The 24,696-nt window shown below is 46.0% G+C and overlaps 1 protein-coding gene across 12 annotated transcripts in view; it reads right to left on the bottom strand.

Moving 5' to 3' along the window:
- Positions 1 to 24,696, bottom strand: part of LOC148379693 (teashirt homolog 1-like) — an 81,222-nt gene that overhangs the window by 13,234 nt on the left and 43,292 nt on the right. For 8 of the 12 annotated variants that reach the window (XR_015855224.1, XR_015855223.1, XR_015855222.1 and 5 more), the window contains exon 4: positions 14,111 to 14,216. The exons of 2 other annotated variants lie outside the window; for them this stretch is intronic. Coding sequence is in view for 1 of the 10 variants with exons in the window: in XM_088366120.1 (XP_088222246.1) it covers positions 13,728 to 13,767 (40 nt within the window). In the remaining 9 variants the exon portion in view is untranslated. Of the gene's footprint in view, positions 1 to 13,727; positions 13,891 to 14,110; positions 14,217 to 17,579; positions 17,669 to 24,696 lie in introns of all 12 variants that reach the window. 2 more of the 12 variants (XR_015855229.1, XM_088366120.1) reach the window with 2 other exon arrangements.

The following is a 24,696-nucleotide window of genomic DNA, read 5'->3' as shown; positions in this document are numbered from 1 at the left end:
TTAAAAAAAGTAAGAACAAATGGATGAAGCGTTACTACTGACACTGCACCACTACTAGGCCTTGGAAAAAGCTGCATTGATGGATTAACTACTAAACCTAACATCCAACATACCACAACATCTAAAGTAGCGGCTCACGTGGGAAAAGTGACACAATCCTTCAATTGGACTGGACGTGCGCACACGATTTGGCCTTCCCAGTAACGGAGATGGTGCGAGAAGGGGAGAGCGTGCCAGTTCGGGGCACCTCGCCAAGACGTGGTTGGCGGGGAGGAGTGGACTTGGCTACGGCGGTGGAAGTCTTCCCAGCGTGGGGCGAGGGAAAAGCGCCAGCGGACATGACAGCCCGGTCGCGCTTTGAAAGACGCCTGACTCAAAATGAGGCGACATTGTAAAGAAACTCAATATTTCCAGGAGGGGTTTGGGGCCGGGTGGGGGTGGCGGGGGGCTTCTCGAGTATAAAAAAATCAAATGCTAGCCCCCTATCCCTTCGCCTTCCCTCCCCCAAATCCATCTCGGGTAAGATGCTTGTCTGAGGTGCCAGAATGAGTCTCCAGCGAGGAGGCAGATGTGCTGTCAGCTTCAAACAGCATGTTGCACTCCATCCCATAATAGGAGTGGACATAATACCTGATGTGTGTGAGGTGCCAGTCACAGCTGCCTGGGAAAAGCTGCAGCTTCAACTGTTGCAAGCACCCCCTCCTCTTTTCTCTTTCTGCGTCTTTTGGAGGCATAAAGACTCAACACGCATCCCTTTTTGTCTCACCATCAACTATTCTAATTACACTCGGCTCGGGCCATTCACCAAATTCGGCCTATTGTAAATGCTCTGGTCTAAGCGTAGAAATCTAAACGTGGCCGAGGTGGTGGGTTCAAGTTAAAGACAAAAGCTAAGATGACAGCGCAACAAACAAAGTGGGGGGGGGGGAAAGCCAAAGTGCGTGAAGGTTTGTGGGAGCGGCACGCAACGGCTAAAAGCCCAAACAACCACTTCTCCACCATCTGTGTACGACACAGGAAAAAAAAAACAAAAAAAAACACTGCGAGTGCCACCTCCGGCTAATAAGGCAATCAGAGATGGGGAAAGATGCTGACGTGGCTGCTTTCGGGCGGAACAAAAGACGGCGAGGGAGGAGGGCCGAGGGGGGGATTAAAATGGAGGTGTCTGTTGTGGTTGTCAGTCAAAAATGTACAAAGCCCACTCGGGGAGAGGATGTGGGAACCCAGTGAAACAACTACAAGACACTCGCAAATGCAGGACAGTTTTATCTTGGGTGCCTGCTTCTTTTCCACACTGCGGCCTCTCTGCCAACCGAAGCCAATCAATTCAGCCTAGGCACAGTTTGTCGGCCACCGATATGAAAGCGGCACATGAAGTGCGAACTAGCGGACGACCTGGCACACATTGACGGACTGCGAGAATATTTTGGGGCGTGGCCCAAAACAATCCCCACGTCTTGGCATCTTCATCTATTATCTGACACTGCATCCTTTGGATTAACATTCACGAGTGTGCAGGAGCAGGAACTACTCAAGTGAGAATAAACACTGGGCTAACCAATGCTAAACAACATGACAACAAATGTACTCAGACAAAGGCTACAAAAGGTACAACCAAAATGTGTGTGTGTGTAAGAAGCTATGCCATCTGTGTGTGTTTGGAGTGGAGCCTGTCACTGTTGCTGTGTACAGTCCAGGATTTCCTGCTGCAGACAGGTGACACCACAGTGGGACACCACAACACCCCCTCACCACAAAGAACAACATACCTCCCCCAGGGCAGGGAAACGTGTGAGGTCCTCTAAAACATTAGCTCCTACACACACATACACTGACATGCTACATTAGCAAAGGGCATACACACGCGTGCAAGTTTAGGTATTTGGACCATGGCTGCGCTCGTCTGAGTAGCGGACTACATTTTGGCTCACGTACTTGGCATATAAAATGGCCGTCATTTAAATCTTACATTAACGGGAACGGATGGAAAAAAACTCGACGACACGCAATTAATTGACCGGAAAGTATGCTACACAGAGGGTTGTCCAAATACTTTTGCACACAAATGCATGTGTGAACAATCTTCCCCAAATTACCCAGTTACTTCTGCTTGTCCAAAGCGCTTTATTACCCAATAAAGTAGCACTTGTCATACGTCAGCCATCTTGTGTCACGCCGTCCAAAACAATCAAGCTCCCGTACGCGCGCACATACAAACGCATCTTCCCCTGTAACGCATCTTCATTTATTCACGTCGTCTCCACCGAGAGGCCAATCCCGTCTCTCATTTGCGGCGCTAATGTCCAATTCCGCCAGCTTTCACCCCCGCTGATTTAGCCGCCGTGTTCCAGCCTAAGGCCCCCCCCACCCCTCGCGCCGTTTAGCGAGCACCTTCCGCGACGGCCGTCCCGTTTCGCTTTGTCACCGGGCCCTCCATTGGCTGCCACTCACCTCTGATGGCTTTGGACAAGCCTGATCAGTGTGTGTCACTGACCTGCGAGGAGGTAAGAGGCTCTAAATAAAATGACATTATTACTTCCCACATCTTTTAAGTCCGCCTGCACCGTACCGCCATGTTGGCGAAAAGGGCGCGGGCCAAAACCGTTGATCCGTTTTTGACATTATCGAGCAATCGCGCACAACGCTGGCTTCTCTGCACCGCCCGACGAGCGTTTGTTTTGAGATTAAACAACGGCCGTTAGCTCGTGGCACGTGCAACCCCCCCGGCTCCGTGTGTACACACGCAAACACACACACACACACACACAGTGGAGGGTTGGAACAACAACTGTGCTCTTGTGCTGCGCAGGCATTCCAAACCATCTGGTTTGTTTTTGGAGGCAAAGTGCACATAAAGCGTTACTAATGCTAATTACAAATGTTGCCACTGTGAGACATTGGCTCAGCTGACTCCATGTAGGTCAAGCAACACTTCAATATATTCCATCGCTTATTTATCACTCAGGCGTGCTGAAATGCTGCTAAGGCGCCCCGGAATGGACGAGGAGTTGCATTTGGGAGACCATATTTGACTCCAATACACTCCAGTTAATCACAGGTATTACGACTGAAGGTTACGAATGAAATGGTGATGTTTCTTATCCTCCCCCTACACACACACACACACACACACACACACACACACACACACACACACACACACACACACACACTCTCCACCCCACCGCACACACAGTTTGAGTTCACCTGCGCTGCCCCGGACCATCTTCCCGTCTTGCGGCCGACTAAACAACATCTGCTCCCATCGCCTAGCGACAAGCCGCTTGACAGATGACCCCCAAAAGATGGATAATTACCATAAATCACCGACGCCGGCGTGGACAATAGAGAGCGGAAAAGCATTGACCGACTAGTTTTCAAGTTTTTCCGCGCTGGGGAAAGCCGCTCAGCGACTATTGAAAACAATAGAATCTGTGAAAAAATGCCAGCGTGTCCCTGGACTATGAATAGAGGCGTTCAAATGGAGCTTTTCGACTCCAGGGACCCAAAGCGGCGACGGAGGAAACAATGTTACGCTCCGAGGAAGGATGACTGGCACACAACGACTTAGAATACAAACCAACACACGAATCTGCGAGATATATATTTTGATTATTAAAACACATAGTATCTAATAAATAGAGCGACTTCTATAACAATTTAGATGCGAGGGCGTACAGCCTAAACCGTTTGGGTCTCGTCAGGTCACAAACTTTCCTCTTTATTTGCATCTACATTGAAATAAAGACATTGAGTAAGTGTTCAAATGCAAGTATGACGCAACGTTTTCTTTTCAGTGATAGTTAAAAAATAAGAGGAAATAAAAAGGAAAAGAAGGAACATGAATAGCCATAAAAGTGACTTCAGGGAAATTAATTAGAACCACAAAAAGCCTCCGGGTGGAAGTCTGCTCGGGACGACCGAGACGTCCCAAAATATTTGAGCGCTTTCAACCGCATGTGTCACCGGGGAAATTCCGCCAATTGTGCACCGTGAAAGCTATTATCCTTTCTGCTTGGCCAACTTCATTTTTTTTTTTTTCTTCTAACCCAGTGACAAAGTGTCAGTGACGGCCGATCTTCCATTAGCCAAAGTTTTCGCTGTTGACGTTTCGACATTAGTGTAGGAGATTGAAGCGGGAGGCATCTATCCACATTTTGGCCTCACATCTACATGTGCAAGAACTAAAGGTAGAGCAAGTTTAATCCAAAAATAAATAAATAAACGGGGACTCGGGCTTAATTGATGCAGCGGTGAGCTTGTCATGTCCAGCTAATTGGTCTGTATGCGACTATGAATGTATGCCTTGGCTGTGTGCGCACGCGTGTACGTGTACGCGCACGTTGGCTCAAAGCAGCCTCCCAGCCGGAGCGAGGCAGGAAGAGAGGAAGCCATCCTTCAACGGAGCACAATATCCGACCGCGGACAGACAACCAACGGCTGCGCGGGTGTGGAAAGCGCCATAAAAAAGAGCCGGCCCTCCCCGCCCAAAGTGACCTCTATCTCCCCAAAAATACACACGCACACATATTAACATGCACAAACGCACACAAATGGCTACATATGTGCAGGAATGCGACAGGGGGAGGAGCTCTGAGTGGGTGAAGCTAGGAGGTAGTGCACTACATGACACATCAGTACGTGTTGCGTGCACGTATACTGTGCGCCATTGCGCATGCATGCGTGTGTGTGTGTGCGTGTTGAGAGGTCAGGTGTGCGCCCAGGGAGTGTGCGTCACGCGGCGTGGGAGGGAGACTGATGTGTGTCAGCGCGCATCTGCGGGCCCGGCGAATAAATTAGGCTTATGAAGACAAATGAACGGGCGCTTGAAAGAGGAGACGACGGGGAGGGTGGGGGTTAGGGGGGGGAGGGTCGACCGGCGGGGTGAGATCACAGAAGAGGACGTGATGAAGGAGGAAGAGAGGCGTATGGCGGCGCGACTGTAGCGGCGTGCATGCTAAGAGTGCAGAACTGGGTTTGGAGAGTCACAAAGCACAACTCACTCAAATACAGCAAAGCCTTGAACAAAGCCACACACACTCAAAGTCATAGTCCGATATTGTGTGCGTCCTGAGGATGGTGACCCCGAGTGGACAGAAATGATACCTGCAACTCTCCTGCTCAGCAAAATGGCTATAAAGCTTTGGAAGAATCAATAAAAAAAACTTGAAGCAAGCACATCTGACTCCTTTATGGAGAACTTTTGCATTGCTTTACTCAAATTGATATATGATGGTCTCCCTGTTCTTGCCAGAAAGGGAGTGAGAATCGCCTCGAAGGAACACTTCATAACTAGGTAAATTCCAATGTGTTCAAAGCATTGTCAAGAATTTTTTTCTAGTTCTCTGATTATTGTGCATGTGGCTCTAACCGTATATATACTTGTTTTTCTTGAGCCATCACGAGACACGAGTTCATGGGCTGTGGCCATGCATCCCATGAAAGACTGCTGTGGATGCGGGGACTCTGTCTGAGACCCCGCCCGGCTCGGCCCGGCCTGGCCCGGCGCCCCCTCGTTTGATAAATGACACGTGTCATTCTGTCAGCCCCTGCCATCCGGGCCGGGAGGCCCCACGCTGATGTATGGCTGGCCTGGCTTAAAGGAAATGGCCGTGTTTTGGCAGCGGCCAGCAAAAACATGGCCTCTGTATAAGGCTACGTGTCTTACAGTGTGTATCGCCGTGTGTGTGCTTATTAGCGACGGCGTACGAGCATGTGCGCGCTCTGAAAGCTGTCAAGCGGACGGGCAGAGGGAGACAAATCATCGTCATGGCCGCCCCAGCTGTTCCCCAAATTTGGTGCGAGGAGGAGAGCGAGGAGGAGGTGGTGGTGGAGGACAGAGGGAGAAAAAAAAAAAAGAAAAAGAATCAGGTCGTTTGAGTTCTAAACGGCTGACGCTTCCCAGAAACGGCGAGGACAAAGTGGAGCTGACACGCACACACGCACACACACAAGCTCAGCATGGGAAGCTGGCCAATCCCAGAAGGAAGTGTTTTCTCCGCACGCATGCATACATGCATCAAACAACAACATGCCAGTACCAGGTCAGGTCCTAAGCAACTTTAAACCAGGCCACTGGGGTGCCTGGGGGGCAGAGAGCCACCTGCAGCTCCAAATGATTTCAAATCAATTAAAAGCGTTAACGTCAAATCCCAAACCCATACGTATGGCGACTGGGTGGCTTTTGGATACGACCCCCTACTGGCCTGGCATGCAAATGACACATTTCCAGCCTTTTCTACCACAGGGCTTGTTTTGACAGCGTCTGTATGCAAAACTTCTCCCAAAACGTCAACCTATAAGTCATTTTTCAAGTGGGACGTCTCGTGTAAATCATGGCCGTCCCCGTCCAGACTCTTTCAACAACAACGACAGAGCCCCACCTGGACGTTGTGAACTCTGAGTGACCCCCTTTGGTCGGGCTGAGTTCCCTCCTACTAAACTCCTCTCATAGCGTCCTCTCTCCCACGGCGGGGAGAGGGAGGGAGGGGGGGGGGGGGGAGACTGGCGGGCAGGGGAGGAGAAAAAAACAGCGTCATTAGGCTGTGAGTGATGAGTGGCAGCCATGGGTGACATCCTCCCCTCTCTTTTTCTTTCTCCGCTCTCGACGTCCAAATGCTTTCACCCCCCGGCCCCCCGCCCCTGCCATCCTCATTTTCCTTGATACTTTTCTCCCACTTGCTTTATTTCACCGATGGCTCAACTCATTTTTCTTTCACTTCTTTCTGTCGCTTGGCCTCCCCTTTTTCCACTGCCACCCCCTCCTCCGCTCATTCTTTCTTGTCTGCTGTCACTCTACCCCCTTTTCTTTTTCTTTCTTCCTTCCCTTGTCCTGCCGGTGCTTCTTCGTCTGGGCCGTCGGAGACGCTCCGTACATAAAAGATGCCCCGAATTATAAAACCCACTCCGATTACAGTTAAGCTTCCATATCACTTTAAAAAAAAAAAAAAAAAATACGCTATACTAGTAGCCAAGTAGTGCACGCCATTTTAAATGATTATTCGACAATTCTTAACAATCCTCAACACTCACTTGAATGGACAAATCTTGCAAGCATCAAATTATGTTTTGACAGTATGGGGTTAAATCATCAAAGTTCCAACGCTACTTCTACTTGGACTATTTCCGCTATCTTTGCACGACTGTACTTCCAACGCATGTTTACCAGATGACGGCCCCTAAATAAACTCCTGATAATTGCTAGAATGGAAGCGCAAATGATGCCGTGAATCAGCCAGATCCAATTCTTGCTAATTAGTGAGTCATCTCAAAGTGACTCCTTTAAGATGACTTGCACTAAATTAGCAAACGCATTGTTATGTTAATTACGTCACTGTAATTTTACCATCTACTTGTTTCTTAAGCTATTTTTTTTTTTTTTTTTTGGTCTAGCCAGATCCAACAAACGATACAGTAGTATCTTCCCTAAACGGGATACAAAGGTAAAGAAATGTCCCGCTGTTTGTTCGCTCAGACGACTTAACGCTACAGAGCCGGGCTTAGGACCCCCTGCCTGTACCCTGTAGGAAGTCTGAGACAAAGATTTGAACTTTTTGGAAGGGCTGGGGGGGGGGCACCTTTTCGTCAAACAGACAAGGGATCTCAAGGTTCTAACGGCCCCGCACCCCATCAATGCGGTGAAGCAGGAGACTACAAAGCCACGACTTTGCCGTAACCTCCAGCAAACAGCGATCAATGGCTTCCCTTTGACGTCGAGCGCCGCCAACAGAAATATGCTTTGATTCCCTCGGCGAGCGACATGTTTTATTGCCTGGCACGAAGGAAATGGCCTCTCGGAAAATATGTGACAGTCATGAGTTTTTGACTTCAGAAGCGGCGCCTGCCTGTGATTTTTCCCACTTGTTTACTTTGAGGAATTAAACTCCAATACAGAGGGGGTGTAAACACTAAACTAATCTAACAAGAATACACACTGATTAATGATACGATATAATAAAAACAATATTTTCTTTTTGGGCTCTTTTACGCTTACAACAATAGAGATATAAATTACAGGCAGAGTTTGACTGTTTTGTTTCATAACTCTTTTTTTCCTTGTGTTTTAATGTGTAACAATCAAATTAGGCAAAAAACAAGGACTGCATTGGTTAGTTTGATTATTTTAAAGGTGCCAATATTAATCAGCCAATGAATCGGTTGTTGATTGTAGTGGAACGTGAAAAGTGACACTGTCAATTATCTTGAGGAGACCCACTCACATGTTTGTACATTTACATATACTATCAACCCAATTATTATTAAAATAACAGATCCGGATGGAAGTCCCCAGGAGACATCAGGCGTGAAACGAGTCTTCCCGAAGATATTCCATTGATTGTTCTTGTGTTACTTTGTTCAACAAATTAAACGCAATCAATAAAGTTTTTCAATTAGAGTAGAGATGTTGCCACTGGTTAAGATGGTCATTCATTATTCCACGAATACATTAACGGACTAATCTATCTGTTCTAAAGATTCACGCTCAATAGCTAGCAAAGATTGCAATACTCCCGCCAGTGTGTGTTGCCATTATGGACGGCAGCAGAAGTTTCTTTCTTTTCTTTGAACAAAACACTGCAGCAAGACAAGTGAGCATCCTGTCAAAGTGATGACTCGTACAAGCAGCTGAGAAACCGCAGCGGTGCCTGATGGCAAGCCAATGGGCGTCCCGGGCCGGTCGCTTTACAGGAGGAGGAGGCGGCAGCGACGGCGGCAGCGACGGCGGCAGCGGCGGCGGCGCCTCGCTTCAACCAGACGATCTCATTCTTTCAGTCACTGACACTAAATTGTGACCGGAATGTCAGGACAGAAATCAGCTGGGAAATTGAAGGTTTCATTCCGCAGACAAATTAGCATTTTCTGTTTTTTCCTTACAGGGGCGGGCGGACATGTCCCGCTGACATCTCTTGATCTGATTAGGCGATAGCACACTCATCAAACTAGGAAAACGTCATCACTCTATGTCCTTCTAATGTTAGGTGTGGATTTATAGTACTTAGTCTTAATTGTGAACTATTTTACAAAGTGCAAAGTACTGAGTAAATAACAATAATGATTAGAAATGACATACATAACTAATTGAATTACACGAACACGCTGGCTAACGATTACCATGGCGGTTCCGCGTGCCTACTGCCGCCGGGTGCAAACGACTCAGACAAGGGTAACGTTTTTCTCCGAAAAGGCACCTCACAAGGTGAGAGAAGACATCAGGCACCTCTGCGGCACCACTTCTTAATTGACGCCTGTCCGAGCCACGGCGGCAGTCACAGCTGCGAGCGCTGTTCGTCTGTCACTTTCGATAGCTATCATTCAACCGTCGCCAGTGCAGTCGTGTAGCATCTCGTAAATCCTGTGGATCGGGAAAAAGGCCCTTTTGCAACAGGACGCTACCCGTTGTCATTATAGTTCATGGATTCCACACTTGGAACTTAAGGAAAACAACAAGAAATGCAGGAAAAAAGAATCATAAATCCAGCTATGAAACTAAGTGCAAACAAATCAGGCGGCAATAAAACTAATGCCAGCGCCAATCGCACAAGGACACGCATTGAAATGTAACACAAAGTGGACAACAATCGTAAAAACGCCAAGGTGTGAAAGCGCTGCGAGCAAAGCCGCTGTCATGACAAGCCCATAAAATCTTGCCTAAATCACGACTCATCACTTTTCTCCCGCGTTTCCTTCCCTTTTGTCCCACGCTCCGACAACTAAAAATGTGCCGTGATCTCACGCGACTTTGTCTCTGAACTCGGTTCTGATGTGTTTTTCATGTCTTTAAACGGCAAATTCGCATCAAGCGCTACGCTGATTAGTGACGACGTCCTACCTGCAGGGTATATTTATGCCTCAAAGTTTTGCTTGTTAAAAAAAAAAAAAGGTCCAAAAAGTGACCTTGCTTCCCTGTCAAGGAATCTTTTGTTACATTGGAGTGGAAAGCCAGGCTTTCCTGTTTCCCCCTCAAGCTCATTAAAGTAGCGGATAGGTTTACCTCGCCGCGGCGGGCCTGAATGCCTTTACGTCGTCGCCTGGTCGACCGGCCAAATTTCTGCAATATTTGACTTGTCTTACTCGTCTACCGTCATGCGTCACCGTGACCTCCGCCGGGGAGACGCCGTTCCTGATACAAGACAAATAAGCATCCCTCACAAACCAGTAGTCCGTGTGTACAAATAAAGGCCTCCCCCATCTGCAAGCCAGTAAATAAACACCCCTGGCCACTATTTGAAGACATGATCCAACGAGCGCTTCAGTCAATGTCACCCCTTAATGATACTTTGCATACGCTTCCTTATCAGTGGATCCGACAAACTCGGCGGTGCGTTCACAATCGCACGCATGCGCACGCTGCCGCCGCCGCCGCGTTCTGCTATGTATTTGAAAAATTGCCTCCCGCGGCGGCACGCTTTATCAGATGGCGTCCAGATAGGAGCGTCGGTGAGGTGCTAATAGCGCGATGCTCGCCGCCTTCCATGGCTGACAGCTGTCGGGTGGCGCGCCGCCACGCCGGCTAACGACAACAACAACAAAGTCGGCTTCCCTTGCTGCACCGTCACTTCAACATTGGGCAACTTCAAAACATGATATCTTGTAATTTGGTGAGCAGCATTCGGGAACCACGAGGCGTCGCCATCCCAGAGTGCAATGGGACTGTTGCTCGTCCTCTTTTTTTTCCCCCTGCTTCTTCTTCTTCTCCCCCACGGGACTGTAACGCAATCTGTGTCATTGTGTAATTACTCTGCCACCTTGAGTGATTAGTTGACACGTTCATTACAAAGAGTGGAGAGCTTTGATTTAAGATTTTGTGGCTGGCAAACGCAAGAGTCGGGATGCCTTTTTTGACTTTGAGCAAAAACGGGGCGGCGCCTGATACGGACAAATATAGTAACCTCTACTTTTAATATGGCACTTTGCTAGCAATCTCTCTAAACTCGTACACTTTTGGCTCAGGATGCTTGGTCACACTAAAAGGCCTGCTGTTGCCTTCCTGTTCGAAACTGGAACGTATCCTAAAAAACGCTCTACATAGCCGCGTTGGTTTTAATCAGCCATCTTCCGCACGTAAACGACGACAAATGACTGCAGCAAAAAAGAGAAACTTAAAAAAAAAAAAAAACTAACTGTGCTGCTCCGCCAAAACTAACAGATGCACTAATGTGGTTCCAGATGAGAGACCACTGATGTATTGTCAGCGGCCATAAAGGAGATACGTCTGAGTGCCATTACAGGGAGTAAAAGCATCCCTGCCACTGATGCAACCGAGCCGATTGGAAGCAGCACACACACACACACACACACATACGGAGCCATTGAAATCCGCTCTTCTTTGCGGGAGCCGAGCCTGCTTTTGTTTTATTCCTCAGGGTACAAATCTGGTGAGATTTGCCCCGGGATGTAAACACGCTCCCAGGGAGGGACGGCGGCGGCGGCGGCGGCGGCGGCATGGTAAGCTTAGATGCGCCGGATGCGTGTCGGCCACTCGGTGGACCGGAAAACCTCCCGTGACATGGGTTTGTTTTCTCACAATCCAAGATATGACATAAAATTAAGGTCTGACTAATGATAACATTTTTATCAATATTTCCTTAATCTGGATCAAAACCGGATCAGAATGTGACGTCATTGACATTTTCTAAGGAACGCCAGAGACATAAAGTGGCGCACAAACAAATGAAGTGAAACCATACGCTCCTTGACGGAAGTAAGCGCCGACGATCAACGGGGCACCAAACGCCCTTCTTTTGCGGCCTGCTCTTCAAACGGCGGCGCATCCGTCAACACGGCCCGCTGTCAATTAGACCTTACAGCCACGACCGCTTCAAAGTGTCCGCGTCCGCAACCTTGATTAAGTCTGCTTAACCTCACATTTCCTCACCGACGCCTGTTTAGCATTCCGTTGGCTCGGCTTTGGTCATCGCGGCGTGGACTTCAAACGACTTCCGCCGCCATTTGGGTGTCAATCACGCAGACGGGGGAGCAGGATATTTAGGGAGGCCCGAAAAGTCCCGGCGAGGAACGTCTGAGTGACTTTGAAAGGATGGAATGACTGGAAGAAATCATGATTCCATATTGCAATAGTTTTCCGACAATAACGAGCTGGCGATTACGCCATATTTAAGGCTCGTGTACGATACGTCATCATATCCGTGTTGCTATGTCCAACTTTTTTTTTTTTTAATGAGACTACGCAGAGATTCACAATCGCAGACCATGTTTTATGGGTAAGACCAGGATGACAATTCCAGACAAGTTGAATTGGCGTTACTGCAGTTTCTGCTAATGTTAGCATGCTACATCCGATAGTTTCTACGACAAAACATGAAGGCTAAGAAAATCGGCTCGATCTGCTATTTCAACAACGTTGTGATAAAAGTGACAACCGTCATCATTTGGGCCTGAGTGATCAAATGTTTTGCCCCCCTTCCCAAATTACTGCTCTGTGCAAACGACAACACGCCATGATTTCCCGTTCAGCATTGCCGCTGACGTCACAGGGGCGGGCGCCGTGTGTCTGTGTGAAAGCACACAAGTGCGACGACATGTCACCTCGTTGGGTTTTGTGTACAAGGCGAACGTCAGATCCTCTGGTGGGAATCTGCGGCGGAAATTTTGTTAGACCAATCAAAAACACAAACTGGCCAATTAAAAAAAAAAATCAAGCTCATATCTACACTAAGTATATCACAAGTTTCCCAGTACAAGTCATTAATTCACTGCAGATAAAGGAAAAAGCGAACAATATTTTTTCTTCCCAGTAAACCGGATAGGTAAGATTTGTCCCGCAAACAAACACCACCTTGGTGGAGATATTTGGTGGACTACTCTTGCATGGGAGGCTACTTTTTCCTACGTTTACAAATCAGGTCACGACTCCTGCTCGTCCGACACCTCCCAAACATAGAGGTCAGGTCACGGCGTTAAGAGGCTGCTTTTTTTCCCCCTGTGATCTCGCTACGCCCCAACACCCTCCTGCTCCTTTTCCTCCTACACCCGCCCCCCACGCAAGGAGAACCCCCCCCACCCATCCCTTTTTGGGGAATTAATCTCCTTATATTCAGTCGCAGTTTTAGAACTTTTCTTTCAATTTGTCAGGTGGGGTTCCGCCCCCCAAAATAAAAGGGGTGACCATGGAGTCCAGCTGCTTCGCGCATGCGTAGCCAACAATTTGGTTGATGTTTATCGCCAATGAATAGATGAAAGGGAGCGGCGTGACAGGCGATCAATCAAGCATCAAATCGAGGATGGCAATGCCTGAGCCAGCTGAAAATAAGACTTTTTGGGGGTTCTGCTTTATCTTTACACTTCAAACGTTTTCACACATTAAAAATATTTTTAAAAAAATAACAAGTTGGCTAAACTTCTTAATAGCAACATTAAAATCAAGATGAAACAATCTAGACTAAAGCTAAAGTTGTTTTGTTTACCATTAACATAAACTCATTAACAATGAGTTAATTATTAGTGTCACAGGTAATGACAACGGTTACTTCTCAGAATACATCAAACAGTAAAATATTAACTTTAACGTTACACCCCTACCACAATAAATATTCTTGTTCCTTGACAACCCCCCCCCCCCTAACAAAATAATTCAATTTCCCTTACAAATACATTTTTAAATTTTAGGATTAAATAGATCACCTCTCTAGTGTGTTCGATTCGCGTCGCGTCGCGTCGCGTCAATCTAAGTGCGTGTAGTGTGTGTGTGTGTGTGTGTGCGTGTTTACCTGATGAGCGCCGCGGTGCTTGCTGCTTCCTCCTCGGCATGCTGCCGCTGCTGGACTTTTCATGCAGACCCCGAACGGCTCAACCCCAAAAAAAAAAAAAAAAAAAAAAAAAAAAGCGGCTGCGAGTCCCGGGAGTCTTCGCGTAGAGCCGTCCTTCGCGTTGCTTGTGTATTTCAAAATAAAAATGGAGCTTTTAACGCATTACTCGTAGAGAGTATTTCCGCAAGAAAAAAAAACAAAAAAAAAAAAACAACCCCGGAGAGCGAAGGTCCGCGAAGTTGCATGAAAGCTCCGTGCGGATGTGCCGGAGGTAGCTCGGGGAACTGAAGGGAGGCGGGCCCCCCTTCGTTGCAAGACCCTCTTTTGACGGGACTATTTCCTACCTTAGCGGCCCCAAAAGTACGGCAGCTGTTCATGAACTCTCGTGGGGGGCAGCGGCGGGCGAGGGGGGGCTTCCGTGCTGCGGGCCGTGGGAGCTTCCGTGACACTCTGTGGGAGCGAGAAGGGGAAAAAAAAAAAGAGAGAGTGACACGTTTAGTGCCTGCGCTCGCACGGCGTGTCAGTCATTGGGCGTGCGCGAGCCCGCGAGGCTCACAGGCGCGCGCGCACGCTCTCCGTCAATACGCTTGTTGGCGATTGCAAAACAAACAAAGCGCAACACAACAAGACGTGGAAGAAGCGGAAAAAGAGCAGAGCTCCTCCGCGCCGTGGATGAGGAGGATGACGGCGCTGCTCGCACTGATGGACGGACACGCGCAAGGCAGCGCAGCCGGGGCCAGCCTCTCGGCTGCTTTTTTACTCCACCCCTTCAAGGCGCGTCACCCTGACAAGACGGAGCCCACCTGTCCGTCAATCCGCCACCGTACATCAACCACCACGCACCCATTCAGACGCACGCACGCACATGCAAGTATATTGGGAGATCTTTTTTCCCCCCCTACCCGAGGCTTGATAAAAACATGATGCATTTGTTACTACTGAACTATATTATGCAGTAAATGGGTCATTATAAAATCAAAGGACAATTTCTGTCCTTCCCCCCCCAACCCAATGACAATTCGAATATCGATGTGTAAATGCACTTATGTGAATTACAGTTGTCCTGAGATGTAACTGTAGCAAAAGGTTTTCCTACATTTGTATATTTTCGAATAGCCCTCAAGTACCGCCGAAAAGGACTTCTGTTTCCCCTTCATCTTGATGACCAACTTGCATATCAAATAACAGACAAAGTAGGTTTTAAATCTTTCTTTTGGTTTGTGGCTTCTGTGTAATTGTTGCACTTGTTTTTGCATGCGCATTTGAAATTGTAATTATGCTGAACATACACGCAAGCCTGTTAGGAAACCATTTTTAGCCAGGAAGAGAAAAAGCTACATGACTCAGCAGAAATGACATCATCAAATTAATTGCTCTTACCACAGGCTGACTTAAAACAAGTCCTTTCTTTTGAATTTTTGGATGGAATGGAGTGTGTCACTCAAAACAACGCGACCCCGTTACTCAGACTATCTGAAAACGACAATAATATCAAAGCATGAGGTGTAATTTTCACTGACGGTACTCAACATAGGGCATGTGGGCCGTAAAAGGCCGCAAGAACATTCAATGGAACCCAGGAACCGTGATCACTAGGCCTAAAAGTTAAACGCCCGGATGCTTGTGTTATATATGGACGAATAAGCATTTGTTTAACTATATATCCCGGACGACTTTATAACGCTCCCCCCCTCACCATGGATTTCAACTCAAGTCTCAGAGTTACTTTTAAAGTTGGCGTTGGATGAGTTTTTTTTTTTTTCTGGAGTGGCACAAAAGAGGTGGCAGATTAATTGGTTCCACCTTTCTTCAGTGGCTTCACGCGGAGGGGAGGGGCTCCCCCGATCCACCGCCACAAGGAGGCGGAGGATGGGGGAGGCTATGTTAGCCAGCCGTTGGCAAGCGTTAGCAAAGTGTTTATATAAGCGGGCAAACGGCGGCGGGGTTACATCGCTAATGCCTCCGCACGGGAGATGAGCATTTAGGAGGATGTCTTCCGTGAGTGGGAATATTAATACGCGGCGGCCGGATGGAGAAAGTTGGCGGTGAGTGCTCGCCATGGCTACACGAGGCTCACTAAAAAGCGCGGGCGAAAAGGAAAGGACCGCCCTCGCAACACAACGCGTGTCCATCCGCGTCTGTCACTGCAGCCTGCAACGCTGATTGACGGAGAGAGGTGACGTCACTGCAAGAGGAGGTGTGGGGGGGGGGGGATGACTCCTTATTAGATTTTGTATTTTTTAACAGTGCGCCTTTTACTATCTATTTTATACCTTATACTATTTAATGCAAGTAGCAGCTTTAATACAACATTTTTACTCTATAGCTTTTTCAAAACAATATCCTGAATTTGGCTCTTTAGTGCTTACTATTGTAGATAAATTGTTTTTGTGTGTTGGTATCAAGCACATTAGTTTTTTCATGACACTCGATACAATTTAAATTCGACCGAGTTTTTAAAAGATGCTTTTGTGTTGTTTAAAATATGTACTGATTCATTCATTATGGTTTTAATGAGGTGCTCCGTGCAACTGAAATCCGTATTTTGAGCTGTCACGATCCAATTCGCTTGTTTACAACTCATTACAATGTTTAAACGAATATGAATATATTGTTTGAGAATTTTAATGAGGCACCAAATCCTGATTTTGCCTTTCAAAGATTTTTTGGGTTGCGTTTATAACAAACAATGTCTACAAATTATAAACTTTCTTATACATACAATATGTCCAACACATTTGGCACATTAGTGCATAAAATAAAGGCAAGTAAGTTTCACGCTTTTGTATTAAAATGAGGTCATCAAAAAATTAGGAACAGCTCTCATTACGATGCAGATAATTGCATTTAATGCAGGCCCTTTATTGGCTCTCATTACATGTTGTATTTCAGTGCACGTTGAGGTCGAGTCACAAAAAACATGAAATATTAAAGGCATGCTAATGTCATATATGAAAGATTTGATGGCTGCATTGGAGGAATCGCAGTAGGGCCAGCAGGGGGGGTCATGGGGTCCCGAGAGAAAGCTCACAATGTGTCTGCATTCCGGTGTGTTTATGTAGTGTGTGTGTGTGCGTGACCAGTTGGAGAAAAATCTTTGGTTTTACGTAATGATCAAGTTTGCATGATGGGGTAGGAGCTTACACACAAATTGCATTATGTGTCCAGCATGCCTTTTGTCCACCAATGATAGCTCAGCTGTGCTTAATGTTGTGAACAGTGCGTGTAGTTACACAAACAAAAAATGACACGTATTAATAGTCACGTTTCCCCTTCTTTTTCTGTCTTGCTACGACATGGATGCATTTAGAGAAAACCAGGTTAGAGTCAGTGTGATTTTTTTTTTTTTAAATAGGAGGTTTTTAAACAATTTCAACTGTTTCTTCATGTTTTTATTTTGATGTGTGTGGTAGGATTTATTGTAATCACATTATTTTAGAGCATTTTAAAATATGCTGTATTTGATCACATTTGCATACATTGATTGCTATTTTATTTTGTATTATTTATTATATTTTGTTGAATTTATCCAAACATTTTTGCATTCTTTTTAAATACTCCAGGACTTAAAATATTTGGTGTATTTTTTCCATTTGGTTTTGTAACATTATTTTAGCAATATATGTATTGAATTTGTAATTTATTCACTTTGTATACTGTCTTTAAACTATTGTTAAAAAGTGTTTGGCTTTTGGTGGTGGCAGTTTAAGTGGCTCCTCAGAGGATTTTTTTTATATAGTATTAAGTATTTATCACTAATAGTCACGGCAAAGTTAATGGGGCAAATGATGATGACACAATTGTAATGCCTACCTCTTAACAGTCATGAATAAATCAGTTTGCATGGCACACATTTAAGAGCCGAGTATTTTTTTTCTCCACTTGAAACTTTTCTGAACTGCCTGAAATAAAAAAGATCACGTTAATCTCCAATCAATGACGGCTGCTATCAGATTGACAGGCTGACTCCAGGGATATGCATGCTATATGTCTTCAAAAAATATTAATAAAGACTAACTTTGACATGAGCTCTGTTCTATCTGCACACATCTATCAGATAAGTGGACGTAATTAAAAGAATGTGACTGCTTTTACGCCATCCGCCTTGGGAAAAAAAAAAAGACAGGTTTCACTACTTTTGACAATGCAATTAAACCCCGGTAATCCTCACCTCTTTTTTTTTGTCACTTTTGGGCTATATTTTCTTTTAATGATGAAAAGATGGCAGTGACGGCACAATCCCGTTTATGCATGACACGTTACATTAAAACTTAGACAAACTAGGCTGGAGTTATAAACTTCAATTACATTTCGCAAGCGTACCCAAGCCAATGTTTTGGCCGCTCAATGTCGTTTTTGGACTCTTTGGGTAAACAAACAATGCAAAACATAAATAAAATGAATAATTAGCTCAGCTCAGAAGGTATTTGCTAAAATAGTAAAAGGCCCGCAAAATCATTTCTGCTCTCATTAGGTTGGAACTTTAACTCACTAGAGACCCCCCCCCCCCCCCCCCCAAAAACTTCCTGTGTGCTTGACATTGTGATTTACAGTCGCTATTAACTGTCAAATTAGCGCACGCTAATCCTTTGCAATTCCAAAATCTGCAAATCTCAAATTGCACAGATATCTCGCTGCCGGCTGTCACCGTAATAATACTAATAATTAAAGGAAAAGGGAAAAAAAAAAAAAAGTTTCTTTCCTGACATTCAAAGGAGCATGCGCGTAGTTCCAGCCATATATTTATGAATAGGAACCTTTAATTAGGGCCTGTGTTTCCTCGGCGAGTCACATTGAGGGATGGTCCTGGGCGACATTCATTAATGATAATCACCAAGAGCGATGATGGCGCAGCTATGGGCCACGTCTCGGGGGAGCCCGCACTTGAAAAGAAGAATTAAATTACACACGGTGACTCTTTAAGTGCGAGGAGAGGAAAAAAAGGAGGGGAAATATATAGCCATCATTGTTAAATATGCTCGTTACGGGATCAAGGTTTCGTGCGAGGGTTTCTCATCCTTAAACTCGGGAAGTTGACGTCTTGCGGCTACGACGACGCACACCAGAATTTACGTGCGCATGTTTGAAAATATTACTTTGAAGGTAAGCCATAAAAGTCTTGGTACATTCTACTTCATTGTACATTTAACAAATGAATATTAAAGAGAAAAACAAACAGCTGAAAAATAAGGTTTTGTCCCCGACATGTTTCCATATTGAAAGTACTAAATAATTATATGACACAAAACCATCAGGTTGTAAGTAAACTTGGGGGGAAAAAAAATGGCCGCCAACTGTCTGATTACATCCAACATCTGTCAGGACTTTTGTGACATTTCTCAGACGCCTGCCGTTGCGCTGATTAAATGGCAAATTAAATGATCACCCAAATAATTGTCAGTTGCAGGCGTAATTAACATTTTGCCCAAAAGTTTGACACACGCACACACGCACACACACACACATGCACACAAACATCCCTGACCTAATTGCTCAGTCTCACTGCAATAATTAATCACAGCTGACTCAACACGGTGGCAAGGTTAGCTAGGTGACGCGACATGACGGCCAAAATTTGCTTTCTCAATCTTTCTCCCCAGTTCTTCCCCAATCCGACGGCAAAAAATAAATACTCTGTGTCCAATGGGTCTATTTTTACACAAGCGGAGGTGAGAACGGGGGAAGTTGAATAGGAAGACGGAGAAGGCGGGATCGAGGCTGGGTCATGATGCGCCATTAATCAAAAAGAATGACACGGTCGTCTCCCGTGACAAGCGGCCCCGTGTCGGATCCTCCCCCCGCCTATCCACGCGCCAACTTTATTAATCAAGCCTCCGCCCGTTAATTGTCACCCGTAAATTCCCCCATTTGGATTTTTTAATAATCTCTGAGGCGCAGTGCGAACAATCTGCCCGCTGATTGGAGTTTTATCGAGAAGCGAGATGGAGACGGCGGAGTGACACAAATAGCTTTCCCGTCACCTCCCGTCCGGTGACAGTTATGAAATACAATTATGATCGGCCGCGGCTGCTTAAGGATTCACCGGGTGCACCCCCGCCTGTCGAAGGGGGCGGTGTTCGAGGTTCCACTGCGTGTCCCCGCTGATAAGACATCTCCTTTAACTAGCACTTCAAGTTCTCCATCCAAAATTGCATTTACACTCCAATGCTTGGAGTGACAATTTCCATTTGATGTATGGGTGGGTGGTGCCAAGGTGCGCCCGCCAACTTTGTCAGTGGCGCTTTAAAAAGTTTGGGAGAGGATGACACGGACAATTAAGGATAATCTATATCTGGAACAAGAGTGTATTTTCAAGGGTGCACGTAGGTGAGCTGGGGTGCACCAACGCTATCAAGATGTTAAGGGAGGGTGGTGGCAACATTTTGGTGGTTATTATTAGTGGTAAATACATTTGGGACCAATTAGGTCAAATTGGATGGGAATCACAGCTTTAAAGTGGTCAAGGATGCTGATGTGAGCTGGGGGAGGGGGGTGTTCATCCATCAGAAGAGTTGTTGGTAATGGAAGCGGCCAGTGACAGTGATCATCAGCAGCGCAAACCATGGACCATAAACATCCCATGACAAGTGGTCACACATACGGGGATGAGGGGGAGGGGGATGTTTGGCCATTGGGGTCGCATGGAGTGTGTGTGTGTGTGTTTCAGACAGAAAAACACTAAGAAAGGCAAACACACACTACATTGGCCTTTTAATGAGAATTTGCTCTATGTAAAAGCTCATGTCCTGTTCCCTGCATAAAAAAAAATAATTGTGTCCAATCATGCTTTCACGTTCATGGACAGCAATTAAAGAGAAATTCTCCATCTTGAAACCAAATCTATATACAGTAGAGTATATAGAATGGGATTTTCCTCCCAATCAGAGTGTTTTGTCACTGTTTGTGTCAGTTCAACACACTGCCGTTGCTTTAATTGGCCGACGTTTTTCATGGTTGGAACAGACGTGGTCCAATTAGCGCAATCCTACATATCGCTTAAATACTAGATCGGCACATTTACTCGGCTCTACTTTGTGTGTGTCACCCCTACACACAGAGTGGATTCACACAGATAGGATACAGTAGACGCACACACACATTCCGTAAATACACAAATACAAAGGTTAACGTGCGTGCGTGTGTGTTACTATGAATGTGCTCAAGTCTCAAAGCGACAAAGTCTCCTGTCAGCCGTAACAGCTGTCGTGTTGCGTTCAATGACTGCGGCTTCAATGCGGCCTTCACTCTGGAGGATACATCTAATTGCTCTAATCAACAGCGCCGTGCTAAAAGGGGGGGGGGATTTCTTTTGCCGTCTTAAATAGCAAATTAATTTATTTTTTATTAAGCGGCCCCAGATCAATTTAACAGTATTTTTAGTTTTGACAGCATTTCAGAGCGCGTCAGCGTCAAGTCGTGACAGCTGAGAAGTGGAGGAAAAAAAAAAAAAAAAAAGCACCCGGCGTGGACACACAAGAAGTGGCGGGCTGTGATGTGCGCGTGTCAAACGACTTATCTCGCTAAAGCGCGCGTCGGCACGCCCGTCACTAAACTTCACAAACGGCCGAGCCTTCAAATGTGTCAGAAAAAAAAAGAGAGAGTCATCACGTCGCACATCAGTCATGTAGCCAGCAGCAAAATGAGCCAGGTGTCATGTGCACTCAAGGAGACGCTCGCTGATGACGCTTTCAATCTGAGCAACACTCCGAGCCATAACATCTTTTTACTGCTCACTCTCGTGGCGTCTCAATCAATTATTCCTTTGATTACTGACGAGAATTAGCATCGATTTCCATGCAGGGTGACAAAAGATATTTGAAGAGCAAAACAAGCTTTTGGGGTAAGTTTGTCGAAACAACAGCCAGTTTGTTCGGTGGCAAACGTTTTTTTAAGATGATGAGTCTGTAGTGCACGTGAACACAACTTGAACTCGTCTTTAACAAGAAATTGATTCTTACTGTTGTCGTCTCTTTGAACACACGCAGGTGTTGCTTATACACACACACACAAACAAACACACACTGGTCAACACAAACCCGCATCCCAAAAACGTGGACATTCATATTCATGTATATTTCACAAGACATTAAAAAGGAGGCAGCCTGGTTTCATGTTAAAAACAAATTGCAAATCATTAAAGCCGCATTAAGCAATATTATTGACCTTTCCGTTGCCACACTTTTTATTCTTTTTTTTTTTTAAACTCACCCGGTTGGCTCTGATTAACATACGCTGCTCTTAATAAATGACACATTATAAAAAAATTAGCCACAACCGGGTGCCTTTTTACGAGCCCGTGAGGGTGAAGGCCACGCATATTAAGGTGTTCACGCGCCATGAACTTTTGGACTAAGTTACCAAATTGATTCCGCCATTTTCAATCTGCCTCGATGTTTCAAACTAAAAGTGGATTTTTACTCTCCGTCGATGGAATACAAGCAAAGTTATTCAAACTATCACTTATTGACACGCTGAGTCGAAATCTTTTCCAAGTTGCGAGTAGCTCCGGTAACAACGTCGTCACGGACAAGCGAGAGGATGTCAATACCAGGCAAACAATTTCTTTCTACCTGACCCAGTCCCGCCCGGCGACACCAAACAACAGCTCGCTGTCGCCGTGACAGCTGAATGGACACGAAGGGAAAGTTTGCCTCAGTTTTATCCATCTTTTTTACACACACGCACAAAAACAAGTGAATCCAAAGCACTCGGGGAGTGTGGAGGGGGAAAAAAATATGACAAGCAACAATAGCATCTACCAATAGCACTGTCAAACAACACCACCTCTCTCGGATGTTAAAAGCTTTAAGAGCTGATGCCTCGGTGACACTCGCAGCCTCGGGATGTCACACATGCTTGACGACTTGAGAGCGGTCCTCTGTTTTTTTTCTTTCTTTCTTTTCCTTGTGTTCCTTCTCTTTTTTTTTCCGTGGGCGTGCGCGTCTCCGGGCGGCAAAAGTGACATTTGAGGGGCACTTTACACAAGCCGGCGTTTGCTGCGGGGGGATCCTCCGTATCACCTAAAGAGCCTTTGTCAGTCATCGGAAAGCTGTCACCTTTCCGGGGGCCGATACGGTAGGGGGGAGCGCGCTGACAGCTCGGAATTAATGAGAGGTGCATGACAGCGCACCTCACAGCTCTCGTCGAAGGTGTGTGCGCGTGTGTGGTCCTTTGTCTCAAGAGGATGGACCGACTTCCTCACAATGCGGCCGCAATGATAGATAAAACGATGTCAGGTGGCCGTTTGGTCGGACCAAAACACTTGGCGCACCCCCTTTGTTAAAAAGTGCCATTGTTACAACTTAGGGAACCATTTGGGCTGGCTTCAAGTGTCACGTCGATGGTCTTGCCCAAAAATGTTCAAGCCACTCGCACTCTTTCTACATCTCGACAGACACGGTGGGCGCACCCCTTCCCCCAACCGTGTCGAAATGGGCATTACGCTTCATCTCACGCACTTGTGCACCCCTGGGGTGGCTGCGAGTGTCATCTAGGTCAGCGGTCCTCAACCTTTTCTGCGCCACGACTGTACACGTCAAGAGATATTTTAATGGACTGATTATTCAAGATGTAGCTTAGCGCTACGCTAAAAGGTCCTCATCAACAAACATCCACCCTCCTCTCTCTCTCTCTATTTCCCAGCCCCAAAATAGATGTGATTAAAAGAATTATAATTATTAAACTAGAAAGATCCCTGATTTTGTGCAATGTGGGCTCTCGTCCCATTTCAGGAAGTTGGTGCTCACTTTTGTTAAGCTCCAGCATCGGATGAAGGATGGATAAAAAAGGAAAAACCAGACAATTGGAGAGGCTCCTCAAATGGCATTCTTGGAGCGCGTCTCCGGTGCGAGCGTGCGTCTGGATGTAATAATCTTGCGGTAAATGATTTCCGTCAATGTTTCAGCATCTCTATTACGCAACAGGGATAAGAGGCAGACAGAGGAGGGAGAAGAAGAAGAACGAGGAGGAGCGCAGGCAGGGCCAGCTGAGGCGTGGTGACCAGAAATCTCACTTTACATAGTACTAAATGCTGCCATACTTAAATGAGCTTCAGGTCTGAAAGATCAGACCGAGGATGTGCAAAAGTGCCAAAAACTTCTTCAAAACACGCGATCGCTTGATTTGACTGCGAGGATCTGACATGAAATGAAAAGTTAAAATAACATGAAAGAAAAGAGCCATCAGCGAGTGAGTTTATCATTTTGGCACCTGCTACTGGAACATTCTTGATGAAGCAAAGGTTGTCTTCATTAAGTGCATTAATATTCATGACACATGGTAATTCTGACACAGAAAAGGTCTTGGTAACCTTTTCGCGTGTGAGTTTTTTTTTTTTTTTTTTTCCCTTCCCTTACTTCTCAAGGAAATTACAGTCCGGCAATGACTTAATTAATGCTCGCCTTCTTGCCGGCAGCTTGAGGGCCTGTCAGTTTGCCTGTCAGGCACGCCGAGGGAAGGATTGAAGGAGAGGAAACGACAAGGAGAAGAAGAGGAAGAGAAGGAGGAGGGGTGGGGGGGCGAGTCAACACCGACTTGTCTTTTGCAGATGGAACTTGGTAATAGCGTTTGAATTTTTGCTTTGCATTTTGCATTTCTTACACGCGTTTACTTTTGACCTTGTACGACTGGAACTTCTACATTTCGTCATGTTAAAACTATTAGTCATTACAAAAATGTAAAGTTAACTCTGAAATATGATGAGGTGGTTGCTAAGGTTTCCACACAAAACATATTTGGTAAGGAGCAAGACGTGGAACCGGTCCAAGCCATTAGCTTGAGGCAGAACGGCAAACATTGAATTACCCAAAAAACGTCACCTGGAAATGTATTTATCTTTTCATGAACGGTGTAAATAAATAAATAAAGGCATTTCCAGACATGTCTTCTCGAATGAGGTCTTCATTTGTGGTTTACGGTTTAACACAAAATA

The sequence above is a fragment of the Syngnathus floridae genome, chromosome 21 (genome assembly GCF_059516105.1).
Source record: "Syngnathus floridae isolate MCC-2025c chromosome 21, RoL_Sflo_1.0, whole genome shotgun sequence".
NCBI classification, from domain to species: Eukaryota; Metazoa; Chordata; class Actinopteri; order Syngnathiformes; family Syngnathidae; genus Syngnathus; species Syngnathus floridae.
Note: the sequence above shows the minus strand (reverse complement) of the source record. Positions and strands in the feature narration are given on the sequence as shown.